This window comes from Mycteria americana, chromosome 22 (genome assembly GCF_035582795.1).
Source record: "Mycteria americana isolate JAX WOST 10 ecotype Jacksonville Zoo and Gardens chromosome 22, USCA_MyAme_1.0, whole genome shotgun sequence".
In the NCBI taxonomy this organism is placed as follows: domain Eukaryota; kingdom Metazoa; phylum Chordata; class Aves; order Ciconiiformes; family Ciconiidae; genus Mycteria; species Mycteria americana.
Window position 1 is genome coordinate 2811395 of NC_134386.1, and position 13484 is coordinate 2824878.

The window sequence follows — 13484 nt, forward strand, 5'->3', positions numbered from 1 at the left end:
AGCGCAAATGAGTTGTTTCATATTTTGCAGTGTCTTTTCATGATCATTTGCATCTATTACCAAAACCTCATCCTATTGGCTTCTCCTTACTCCACACGGACTCTGCACCGCATGATTGTGAAAGGAAGAGTGTGAGAGAATAAAGAAGGAAAAGCAAGCGAGGGGGAGCGAGAGAGGGAGAGGGAGCGAGCGAGCGAGAGAGAGAGGGAGCGAGAGGGGAAGGGAGAAGGAGGTGGGGTGAATATACGGATTAAATATGTTTAACTACCTACATTAATGAGATATCGCTCGCCTCACAACAAATCACATACCTAGACCACCCAAAAGATTGATTTTTGGGGAGTGTTGGAAAATTAAAGAGAAGCGCTCGCAGTCGTTAATTTCAAAATTTTAACGAGGCAGTTTTAGCCTTTTTAAATGTCAGGGTCGCTTTGGAAAACTGTAAAAGAACACGATTTAATTGCTACCAGTTTTAAAAGGTCCTATAAATGTAATTGGTATTTTAATACAAGTTATCAAATCATACAGCTTCTTACCCTAAACATATTTTAAAACAAACGAGGTAGTCATATTTAACATTTTAATGATCAATTTCCTTATTATTGATAAAGGTTTAACTATCACATGAAGGGAATTGCATTTGTAATAGCCCCAAAAAAGGCTGTAAACTGTTTAACAAACTATAAAACGCCATAAAGCCGGGGATGTTGTTGTTGTTTATACCGCACTACATAAAAGCCGTTAGGATTTTACGAGTTCGTTCCTCTACTGCTATAAACCAGAGGTTTCGATTGGACCCGTCCGCATTACAGCGAGATGGTGAGGTGTCAATATTGAATTAAAATGATTATAGTTTTTCATATATAACGCCGGCTTTTGGTGGCTCTCCCGCAGCCCCCTCCCTGCCGCCCCCCCCGCCGAGGACTTGTTCAAGGGGGGGGGGGGATGTTGCCAACTAAAAGTATTGTGTCGCTTATCGCACCCCGAGCAGAACCTTTATGGTCAGTAGCTGATGGCTGTTCCCTACCTCACCCCCTCCTCAATAACTTCAATTTTTTTCTCCTTTTTTTTTTTTTTTTTTTTCCCTGATACTTCTAATGAAAACTGGGGAGAAGGGGGGGTGGGTGGGGTAAGGGAGAGAGGAGAGAGGCTTTCTCTTTTATTGGCATTTGGTAACAACGGAGCAAACTTACCCCTAAGATGCCAACGCTGCAATTTTCCACCAGCTAAACACACAGGGGGTAGATTTTGAAATTCATTTATCGCAGTCAGCAAATATTACCGAGGCGTATTTCAGCTAATAACCACCCCAAACCCTCCCAAGGCAAACGTGCCCCAGCCTGCCTGACACCCACGACGCCCCTCCAAGCCCCTCGCCATGCCACCTATATTCCCCAATCCTTCCACCTTCGATAGGAGTTAAAGACACTCTTTTAAACCTCTGTTCTTTAATCTTTTTTCTTCCTTTGCCCTGGCTAGATTTCTGCTGCTTCCCATTGCATCCGTCTGAGCTGTTTGGACACGAGAAAGGTGAATTAAAGACGGTTTCACTCCTGCCTGCCTTCAACCGAGGGACAATTTTCAACCTCCACAGCATGGAAAAGAGGAAAAAGTTGAGATGTTTCGGTTAGTCTGCCTTGCCAGGGCTTTGGGAAAAAAAGACTTGAATTAAAATTGGCGGTGGGAATAGGCAGGGAGTTAAGAGGGAAAGAAAGAGAGAGGGAAAGAAAGGGAGAAAAAAAACAAAGATAGTAACGGAATAAAACTTTAAAACCATCCTTAGAGAAATAATTTAAGTAAATACGTTTCCTTTATTTTGTGTAGGGATAATTTCAGTCGAGTCTAAGAGCCTTTTCAAGTAATTATTGTTGTTGGAGTACTTGCAGTGGTATAATTAAGGCTTTTTCCCCTCCTTAAAAGACAAGTTAACATTTTATTTTTCTCAACACTTTTATTGTCGATTGAGCAGATTTTGGTTTCATCTTTGAACATAAAACCCCAGAAATGGTGCACAGAAGTAAATAGAGCTTTGCAGCTTGGCGTGGGGATGCTCGGTGCTGGAATTTTCAAGAAAGCGGGGAAAAAAAAAAAAGAATTGAATCGACTAAAGTATTTTTAGAAAAGAAGCTGTCTTCTATGTGTATTTAGAGGCGTGCTCCCATCTATTCGAGTTTGTAAAGTAGAAAATAGCAGGAATTCCCGTTCATACGTGGACCCCAAGAAGGCGGGAGTGAAGTTGTTCTTGGAAGTTAACGTTTTTATCAAGTGCGGGAGAATTTTATGGTCGTGATGTGATGGTAACTCACCAATGCACCAGAAATCAATGGCTGATCTTAAATCATTCATCTACTGTACTCAGATTCCTGATGAAAGGAAAATGTTTCTATTATAAGAAAAAACAAGTGGGGATGTGTGTGTGTCTGGGAGGGAGAAGATAATTTATAAATACCCAGCGGAGGAAAGATTTATTAGGAATTCAGAAGGAAAAAAAAAAGAACCCCAAACCCTTTCCTAGGTAAACCTTAACTTTTCACTGCTCTGCATTTTACTGAATGCACAAGGGCAGGATTTTTTCCTTATTTTCCCCATCTATTTCTCTTTACATTTGGATTTCATTTCGCAGCATTTAAGCAGAGTCTTGAGGTGCATAAACTTTGCTTTTGAAAACAACATCTCGCACCCTGCTCTCGTGTGTGTATCGGTTTAATTTGTTACGTTCTTCCCCAGAATGCTGCTTATTGGGGAACGGGCGTATTTTCTGGTGGAGAAACGTTTATTCAGAAAATACTTGTTTATAACAATTTGAAAGAAAACCTACATTGAAATTATTGCCACCATTTCTCTCTATGGTATTTGTAGCTGAATTAGTAGCTGAAGGACGGGAACGTCTGAATAATTTTGGTCTCGTAATTTTGAAGAAACAAAGGCCAAAATAAAAGTGAACTAACGGAGTTAAAAGTTTACATTTTTGCTGCTGCTGCATCAGTGGAGTATTTATACATATCAAAACCGTGGTAAGTTAGGAGCATTTTGGATTAATTTACTGTTTTGTAACATTTAAAAATATTTCCAAACATATTAAGCAAAGACCTTGGGCAAAGAACAGTAGCATTACCAAAAGACAGAGCAAGTGTACCAAAAATTAACCGTTCGACTTCTAAAAAGCATATACTGGGGTGGGGTTTTTTTTTTCAGCGATGGTTATGAATCTAAAACATATAAAATAAAGAGCCGAGAAAGCGCAGATCATCCCAACGGCTGAGGTAAAGAGCCAGGGACAAATGTCCTGATTCTGTGTGCGCCTTTCTCCCCAAAATCTTCGAGCCCCTCTCTTTTCTAGTCCGGCAAACGTAAATCTTCGCTTTGGAGATAATTAAGCTCTCCTCCCACCTCCACCCCAAGTAGAGAAGACAAAACCCCAAGGTTTTGTGGGTTTTTTTCCTCCCCTTTAAATGAACATTGCAGCTAGATGCGTGTCCCACCTCTCACCGCATCCCAGCACAGAACCTCCAGCTTAACTCTTCTTTTTTTTTTTTCCCCCAGCCTCACGTCATTTACCCTCGCGGGGGAAAAAAATAGTTGTAACCTAGAAAATGGGCAAAATCGCTATAATTAACCCTCTATTTTATGCCTCGGGATTATTCGTGCCGGCCAGCACCCAGCCCGCTTGCCGTCGCTGATGACATCAAGGTGTTACGCGGAGCCCCGCGGCCGAGCGCGGGATGACGCGCGTCTAACGTGGAGCAAGGGCGCCACCTCGCGGCGCGGCGCGGCACTGCAGCCTGCGCCCCGGCCGGGTGGGGGGAGAGAGTTCCTTGGGGAGGGGGTTAAAAAAAAGGGGGGGAGAAGGGGGTGTCCCCCCTCGGACCTGGGGAAATAAAACCGGGGAAAAGCGGGGGAAGGGGAGGGAGGAAAAGAGGGAGAAAAAGGAAAATCGGGGTCCTCTGCCTCGCCCCGCAGCACGGGGTTTTACGCGCGGAAAGCTCCGCCATCCAGTCGCTCTACCCGGCAATAAAAGAGGGGAAAAATGGGTTTGCTTTTGAAAACCACTATTGTTTCAAATTCCGAGACTAAACAATTGGTCATTCTGCTCTGGAGGGGGAAGGCCAGAGCTGTAAACCGATAAAGAGCTTCCCAAGCCCAGACGTCTCGCCAGAACTTCGAGTGTGTGAGTGTGGGGGTGCCTCTGTGTGTGTGTGTGTGTGTTGTTGTTGTTGTGTGCATGGCTCAGCGTTCTGGCAGCCTGGAATTGCTTTAAAGGAAAAAGAAAAAAAAAAAAAAAGAAGAAGAAGAAAAAAAAAGAACAAAGGGAATCATCCAGAGCGCTGGATTTTCACGGCATCTGCAAGAGAAGAATAAATTAGCAAAAGTCCCTCCCCACCTTTTCTCTCCTTCTCCCCCCCCTTATTTTTTAACTACCCCCCTCCCTTAAGGCGGGGGGGGGGAAGGAGGGGAACTTTGTATGCGACTGAAGCAGAAACAAGAGCATTTACACGTTGGGTTTCCCCACATTCCCAAGTCGTTGTAGTAATTTAGGAGTTCCTGAAAGTTTTCTTGCACTGTTTGCTTTACAGCCGTTTAGTTCCTTAACCTTCAGAAATTTATACCCTATAAAGTTTTATAGCGGTCATATTCTTTTATTGCAGCACACTGCACTGAATTTTCCTTTTTTTTATGACAAGTTACTTCCCTTTCTCTCTCTTCCCCCAGTAAGCTCCAAATATCTTTCTTCTTCTTTTGTTTTCTTTTCAGAGCTGCCCCAAAGAAAGGATTTTTTTTAAAGCAGTGAAATATTGCCCTTTAGAGCCCCCATTATGTTAAAAATTAGTGGAAAGAGATTCTCGGTTATATTTCTCACTACCTGCTTCCTGCAGGGCTGAGCAGGTCTTAGGGTTTGTTTGTTTTTTAAATATAGAGATAGAAACACTTTCCAAGCGCTTGTATTTCTTCATGAGCAATAAAACGTCAAACGAATTTAGAGAGGGAATTATAGGAACCGCTCATTGAGCCCTTGGAAAAAGGAACCGCGTGTCAAATCCGAGGTGATGCCAAGCAGGCAAAGCGGGGTGGGATTTCCCACTGTTTGTTTTGAGTTTCTGATTTTTCTTTAGCAACGTTTTCCTTGGGCGGTAGGGGAATAAACCAAAGAAAGTCAAATAAAGCCCGTCCACTCCGCGCCTTTACTTCTGGTCCCCTAAGGCTGATGCGGGAATTTAAAGGTTAAACTCTCAAAAACAAACACATAAACAGGCGAACAAACAAGCGACCACCGGTAAATGTAAGCAGACATGAACGAGATGCAATTTAAAAAGTAAAATAATTTAAAAATAATTTAGAAACGCAGCAAGTTTGAGTGGGACCAAGTAAGCACTTGCTACACCAGAGAGGAATGATTTCCATTTGTCTCTGGACATTTTTTTTTGAACCTAAGCAAAAATTGATTCTTATAATACACTTAACGAGCCACTAAAGAACGCAGGAAAACACAATGAAAATATTTCTGAAATTTTAGATGAAGCAGTATAACACAATGACATATAGGTGCTGTTGTTCTAAAATCGATTTTTATTCTGGAGCATTAAACATCTCTGGAAAATACATCCGGGCTGATGCTACAGAAGACAGTTTTTCCAACATTTTTAAAGTAAGCATATTTCCTAATAAAATGAACTAACATTTTAAATTCTATTTAAAAAGAACCTTATATTGTCGTCTTAAAAATATCCGCTCTTTACCACAATTCTAAGGAAGGTGAAAAACGTCTCTAAATCCTCGTGGCCGATGGCTGCAAACATCAATTAAGTCACGGATACGCTTCTGAAAAATATAGTAATGAGGATTTAGGCAAGTCCATACTCGGTTCGAGCTATGAGGAATATATCAATTCAGCATGAAGCAGATTTGAAATTCATCCATCCTTGAGAAGAATCAAACAACACTGAAAAAATTTGACTGCCCAGCTTAAACGCAGCCAAATCATCTTTTTCAACCCACCACCTTTTTTCTTCTTCTTCTTTTTTTTTTTTTTTTTTGTAAATAAATCCGGATTCAGAGAAAGGATCCTGCTGCCACCAATTTTTTTTTCCCCTAGCTCAAAATGTCTCCGAAACTGCTTTTCTTAATTGAGTTTCGAGGAAGGAGATGAGGGGCTTTGCCGCAGGGTGAGGTTTGGTTCCATTTAACTCCCTCCGGCAACAGAACAGTTAAATTTTGAAGCCCCCAAGGAGCTACTTCATGATGGAAAGTTTTACATGAGAAAGTCTAGGCATTAAAAAAAAAAAAACCACCACCACTTTCTGAGGAATGGTCTTAAACTCTTAAGGTCTGGTTTCTTGTCGAGTGGAAGATTTTTTTTTTTTAACCCTTTTCAAGAGGAATTGAGGGTGGAAATTTCAGTGCCCCGAGGCGCAGCTACTTGGTTCTTATCTCTGGATCATTGGGGGGGGAGAAAAAAAAAGGGCAGGAACACCGTCCAAAACCGCAAATCTGCCTATCGCTTCTTGCCAGAGCAATCTCTGTTCAGCAGATAAAAGTGGTCTCACAAAACCTGACTCTAAGGATATACAAGTCAGTCGCCTCTGAAATCAGATCTGCACCGGTTCGTTCAGATATACAGCAGAAATAAATGTCTTTTCTCTATTTTTTCTCCCCCGCCCTATTAAAACAAGCCACCTTACACTCGCCTTGTTCCTAGAAAGCCTCCTGGCAGCTAAATATACAAATTTGCACACGAAGAAAACGAGAGAGGTTTATTTCGATATTTTCCATCCACTATCAACTGCAGAACTCTTCGCAGACTTTCAAAAGCCACAGTAGAAACAGAAAACGAGCTTCAACATTCACAGAAACACAACCACAAACACAGTTTACAATACCCACCATATAAGCAACTGGTACTAAACCCCCTGACCCCCCCTTTCCCGCCTCCCTCCCCCCTCCCCCCCCTTCCCAAAACAAAGTTAAGTCTTACAGAGATAAAGGGAAACCGGTCCCGCACGGGCGGGGTGGAGAAACCTCCAGCGGGTCTGTCAGATGAGAAATCAGCTCCGGCCGGCATGACATGAGAGCAGCAAGGTCTATATTTGTTACTCTAAACGCTTCTTCGGGATGAGGATAAGGAGGGGGGGGCCGCAGCGCGGAGCCGTCGCATCCCCCGGTGCCACCCGCCCGACGAGGCTCCTTCCCCGGGGAGGCGGCGGGCCCCGGCCCCGGCGTGGCACCGGGCCCCGGAGGAAAGCGGGTGGCAATGGGAAAACATGCCGGGAGCTCGGTGCAGGCGGAAAAAAAACCCAACCCCAACCCCACCCCAGCAAAACCCCAGCGACATTCAAGTATTAAAAGCATCTCAGCAAACAGGAGGGGGAAGAAATACACACAGGCTAGGGTTGGCACTTTATCTCTGCAACAGCCTACCGCTTTAGGAAAAGTCAGTTCACAATAAATTATAAATATGCTAGCACTAAGAACACAACCTTCCCCTCCCTTATAGCTCTACTAAGGTAGTTTTTTAACTAGAAAATCCCATTCTTCCTCTCCTCTAAAAGTTAGGAATAAGTTGGCAGGGGTTCTTCCGCCCCTTTTTCTCCTAAATAATTTACAATGCGGCTCTGAGAGTGCCCCCCACACACTCTCTCGCCTCCCTCCCCGTCTTTTCTCCTCTTCCAAGTGACCCAGTATAAAACCACCAGATGAGGAGGTTCGCCTGTAAAGATCCTACTAAACTTTCAGGTCAAAGTCACATATCTGCCATGGCACGATTCAAATAAAAATCCCGCATAATAAAACAAACTTAAAAAAAAAAAAAGGCGGGGGGGGGAACAAAAGGAACCCAGCGCGGTTGGGAGTTGGGCTGTCCTTAACCCGCTACCCCGGTATAAAGTTGGCGAATTGAAAATGATTTGTTGGGTGCAATTAAACGCGAGTCTTACGAATGTGTCTGTCTTGCAGGAGTTTAATTAAATCGTCTGGTTCCTTGGCCACCTCAACGGGTGTGAGTGTGAGTGTGTGTGTGTGCGCCGGGGTGTTGTGGGTGTTGTAGAGAATCATTGTCCTTACGTGGATAAAGAAAGACAGAGAGGTTTGGTGGGGGCTTGGGCCGGGGTTGTTTGTGGCCAGTTGTATTTGCCGTCTTGCTTTCCATGGAGAAAACGCAAGCAGAGCAAGCTGCTGCTCAGACAGGAGCCTGTGTCTATGTTACACTGTGGGGAGAAGAAAAGAGAAACGGGGGGAAAAAAAAAATAGAGAAGGAAAACAAGAGAACAGAAACAAAACCCAGCATGTGTCCCCAAAAAGGAGCCGCAGTTTTGGCTAAGTCGCCTCCTATGTGGCAATATTAAGATTTAAAAAAAGAAGAAAAAGCAACATCTCGCATGCAAAGGTGGAGACGGGAAGCGGGGTGGTTTCCCCTCGCGTGGGGGGGTTGGCAGCACTGCAGCGGGGGTGCGCGGCCGCGGAGGCTGGGAGCTGGGGGGGGAAAGGGGGGGATATGCTGCTTTTCTGCTTTTTCATTCTTTGCCCTGTTCCTTGTTCATTTTCTTCATTTTCATCCTTCGGTTCTGAAACCAGATTTTGACTTGTCTCTCACTCAGGTTGAGGAGTCTGGCCACTTCGTGTCTACGGTCCCTCGTCAGGTACATATTGAATAAAAACTCCTTCTCTAGTTCCAGGGTCTGGTATTTGGTGTAAGGGCATCGTTTTTTCCTGGAGGAACGGGCGTGAAGCCAGCTGGCAGCTGGGTTGGCTGAAAGAAAAGCAGCAAGATCAATACGAGGCAGCTTGAGTGTTTCTCAGAAGGTTTTAATCATGCCATCAAATATTAAGATTATACACAACGCACACGCACGGCTGACAAACGCTCCCTGCCATAGGAGTCAGCAGCGGAGGCCGCATGAAAATCGGGATCCTGGGGGCGAGCGCAGGCTGCCCAGACTGGGGGGGGCCCGACCCCGAAATCCCACCACACACGCACCCCGTCCCTCCCGAGTGGGGAGGGAGGGGGGGGCTGGGACCCGCGGACACGCGGGGCTGTGTTGTCTGTACGCACAGACTTGTGCCTATGCACACCCGTGCCTGTGTGCACACCCGTGTCTGTGCACACCCATGCCTCTGCACACCCGTGTCTGTGCAGACACGTTTCCGTGCACACCCGTGTTTCCATGCACACGCCTGTCTGTGCACACCCATGTCTCCGCGCACACCCGTGTCTGTGCACACACGTTTCCATGCACACCCGTGTCTGTGCACACCCATTTCCATGCACACCCGTGTCTGTGCACACCCATGTTTCCGTGCACACGCCTGTCTGTGCACACCCATGCCTCTGCACACCCGTGTCTGTGCACACCCATGTTTCCGTGCACACCCGTGTTTCCATGCACACGCCTGTCCGTGCACACACGTTTCCGTGCACACGCCTGTCTGTGCACACCCATGCCTCTGCACACCCGTGTCTGTGCACACCCATGTTTCCGTGCACACCCGTGTCTGTGCACACCCATGTTTCCGTGCACACCCGTGTCCGTGTGCACACGTATGTTTGGGCGCACACGTGCCGCTGGCAGAGCTCCCCCCACTTTTCCCCAGGTCCATCTATGCCAGGTAAACACCCACACGCACGTATAGATTTGCATAACGCCCATCTGCACGTTACGCACGCTATGTACAAAGAAACCAATGCAAAAAAATTCTATATATTCTCTTTTTTTTTTCAGGTGTGTTTTCCCACGTGCCTCCAGATTTACTCCTATAGACACATGGCGCAGGGAAAGAGCAGAGAGAGGAGGTCTGGAGGGCCCTTTCATAAATCCTGCCTGGTTTTTTGGCTCTGTGGCGAGAAAACCGTCTCGATACAATAAACATCCTCCGAGGGCTGGGGGGACTCTGGTGCCGGAGATCTGGACAGTGTTATCCAGAGCCACGGACATTTGCAGGGCTGCAAATGCAGCCAAAAATAAAGAAGAGGCTGCCCGTCACCCTCGCGTGTGGGAGAAGTTGCGTGGGAATCTTTTGCAAAAAGGGCACTGCAGGAATTAGCTTATCCGGGGCGGGGGGGGGGGGACACAAAACAACATTTTGGGAGCAGAATCATCCCCCCCTCCCAGAGACGATGGTGGTGAAGGTGGCACCCAAAGGTGAAGTGGGTTTAGGGTAAATAATAGAGCATTTACTAATCACATGCAAATATTAGCTGACCGTTGGGTAGCGGAGAGGCGGGAAAGAGTAAAACGAAGGGCTATAGACAGACCACGTATTTCTATTTTATTTCCTTTGCCTCCTCTGAAATTATGACTGCAGCCATAAACCTTTACACCAATTAAATGGACCATTATAAATATATACATACACACACGCGCGCGCCATCAGAACGTTTCCTCTACGTAAAATGAAATATATTGAATATTTTTTAAAAATAATCCGGTTAATCTTCCCCTGTAAGTACTGCCTCTTACAAATTTGCACGGCTATTTCCTTAATGTAATTGACTTGATCTAATATGCAGAATTAAATATTAAAGAGGAAGAAAGCTGTTAATAATTGATACTGTTAATCCTGCTCCCCATCCTTTAATGGCAATGGAGGGCTCTGCTTCATAACAGATTTTTATTCGGTCTGGGTTTATTTTTTGGTCATATCTTGGATCGTTAAAATAGAAGATATTTTAAACGGCAGTGTTGCTTTATCTAGTCACTATACACAAATCCCTAAACAGGAAAGCGAAGGGGAAGGGGTCCTGGCACAGCTTTTCTTTAAAATCCAGCAAATAAATTAACAGATCCCCGTGCCATACACAGGGCGGAGATTCATTATTGCGAAATACTTTCAAAAATTGAAAGAGTCAGGGAAATTGGTGGGAGCACTTTCTGCAAAACAGCTCCGTCTTCCAGCCCTGGCAGGCTCTCAACGTCAGCCCAAATTAAACTATTATTTAAAACAAAATATGCGTCGTAACCACACGCCATAGAAACCACACAGCATCCTCTTAGCGCGGGTCCCTGCACTTACTTATAACTTAATAACATTTTCTTGGACAAGATTTTTATATATTCAATTTCAGGGACGTTGAGCACAAGAACCTGGATATTTAATTCTCTCCAATCATTCACCTCACGGTTGCAGTTTGTTCTGGATCTCTGCCCAGTACAATAGAACAGGACTTTCTTTTTGTGTGTGTGTGAGTGTGTGTGTGCCCGTGTGTCTGTGTGCGAGTTAAATGATAGAGGGGGGGAAAAAAAAAAGTCACCATAACATCCTGCACACGGAGGGGAGGAAATCATGAGGGGCGAGAATATAGCGGTTTTTTAATCGTATGGTTGCAATGGCAATCTCTGTTGCTGTTCCACGTTGGGGGGGGGGGGCATAGAAGTTAATTCAAGAGGAAAAAGAATGACAGACTCCTGCACAGCCTCCGAGGAGTTCTGCCCTCGGCGGGGGCTGCTCCTCTGCCAGCTTGGAGAACTTGGGCTTTCCCTGCAAAATCTTTACGGCGGGGGTGAAGCCAAGTTTCTGCCTTTGCCTCCGGCTCGGGCTTTGGCTCCGGTTTACCTTTCAGATGGAAACCAGGTACCAACCGGGTCGGCACGAGGGGAAGAGACCGATTCTTTCTTACTCAAACGCCATTGCATTATTATTATTATCATTATTATAATCATTATTATCATATTATTAATAATAGTATTATTAATAGCATTATTGATAGTACTATGAAATATTTTCAAGGCGAATGATTTTTTTTTTTCCTGTATTTCAGGGGAAAAAAGACAAGCCAGCTAGCGGAAATAGCACATGCTGAAGTTTAACTGTTTCCCCAATCTGGCTACATTACAAATAAAAGCTAATTAAGCTGGAAGCACACACCCCCCCTTTTTTTTTTTTTTTTTAACTAGGAAGGAGCGTGGCTTTGAAATATTCATCCCCCGAACCGTTGCATTTAATAAACAAACAGTTAGCCCCCCCAAAATAAACAAACAAATAAGGAATAAGGAACAGAGACCCCCCGGCACCCGGAGGGGCTGGGGAGGGAGCCCGCCCGTCCCCGCGTCCGCCGGCGCTCACCGCAGCGGCGGGCGCGGAAAAGCCCCCGCTGCTGTTTACTTCCCCCACGTGAACTTTTCCGCCGTAATTTCTCCTCTTTCCCCCCTTCTCCTGCTTCTTCTCCCCCAGCCGCCGCCCTCCGCTCCCCTTTCCCGACCTTCCTCCCCGCCGTGTACCGGCTGCCCCGGCCCTTCCCGTCCCCGCCGCCCGCACCCGCGCAGATCTCCTCCCGCTTACTAAAGTGGTCTCTGCTGCCGGAGCCAGCGCTCGGTAGGAAAGAGGATGACTCGCTCCAGCTTTTGTCCGCCCCGGACTCTGTTTAAGCCCAGAGACGACGCTCATTTTTATTTTTATTTTTATTTCCCGGCAGAGACAATGCCACCCCTCTCCCCTCCCCACCTCTCCCCTTAGGTTGGCATCAGCAAGCTGAGACTTTTCTTTAAGCCCTGATTTTAAACTTTACGCAGCATTGTCCCCTTTTATTGCACCTCCTCCAGCTTTTATACTGTTTACTTCCTCACTTTTATAACTTACTTTGATCTGTCCTGTCTTTGTCTTCGCTTCCTTCACAAACTTTATTGTCCTCGAAGCTGGGCCTTTGATTGGAAACGATCCCTTCCCTTGCAGCAGAAGTTTCTAAATTGTACTCCTGTGTTCCCTGTTTATGGACATCCCCGGGACGGCCCAGCAGCGGCTCTGCCTTAACAGATCCCTGCCCGGGGAGGTTCTCTGCTCTGGGTACTGGATCCAGCCAGCTCCGTAGATACCTGCTATCAGATGGGACGCTTTGATGTTGAATATATGGATGGTAGACGGCAGGAAGGGTACCAGAAGAATGTGGATTCAAAGGAGTCCAGGAGGCGCTGAAAACTGGAGGTTTTGGCTGAAAACTACAGGAGGGGAATTCTAGATGCTCATTGTGCCCAGCTTGCCTGGAACTGGTATATTGCCCAGATGAAAATTTAGCTGAAGGCGAGTCTTCACTTTCATGACTTATAATAGAGTCGACATAATAATTGCTAAGAGTCCCAGAAATGGACATTCTCAGACATCATACAAAGCACGGTTCAATGAAGGGAAAAAAATATATAGGACAGATCTAGATTTGTACTCTACCCCCTTCTCCAACTTCCCAGCCAACAAAGTACAGTTGGGCTGCTGTGTTGTGAGCTCCCAGCAAAATGATTGGTCAAACTTTTTTCGTGTGCCTGATAAAGCGTCAGCCTCGGCGTAAATCAATCGCAGCCGAGGGGGCTGCGCTGCGCTGTCATCCGCCCTTGCATTCCATATCAAGGATGGATTGTTTTATGTTTATGCAATGTTGCAAAACGTCAGGAGTTTCGAAAAGCCACCAAACGGGCAGAGCTGGGGCTAATATCCCTTCCTAGATTTGCTCCTGAAATATTATGGGAAGGGGGTCCGGGAGGGGGGGGGGGGGAATTTTTTTTTTTTTT

General features: G+C 45.7%; 1 protein-coding gene across 1 annotated transcript; it reads right to left on the reverse strand.

The window, feature by feature from the left end:
• Nucleotides 1-8504: 8504 nt before the first annotated feature.
• On the reverse strand, nucleotides 8505-13072 carry HOXB9 (homeobox B9). The gene is made up of 2 exons (XM_075523027.1): nucleotides 12565-13072; nucleotides 8505-8740 (listed from the first exon to the last, which is right to left on the reverse strand). Exons 1-2 carry the CDS (start codon nucleotides 13070-13072, stop codon nucleotides 8505-8507), a joined length of 744 nt encoding a protein of 247 aa, XP_075379142.1.
• Between the last annotated feature and the right edge of the window lie 412 nt (nucleotides 13073-13484).

Excerpts from the sequence above, each read along its gene's own strand:
- HOXB9 (XM_075523027.1), bottom strand. The coding sequence starts at position 13,072 with ATGTCCATTTCTGGGACTCTTAGCAATTATTATGTCGACTCTATTATA. Across the intron at positions 8,741-12,564 it reads CAAAGACAGGACAGATCAAA|CCAACCCAGCTGCCAGCTGG; the intron begins GTAAGTTATAAA and ends CTTTTCTTTCAG.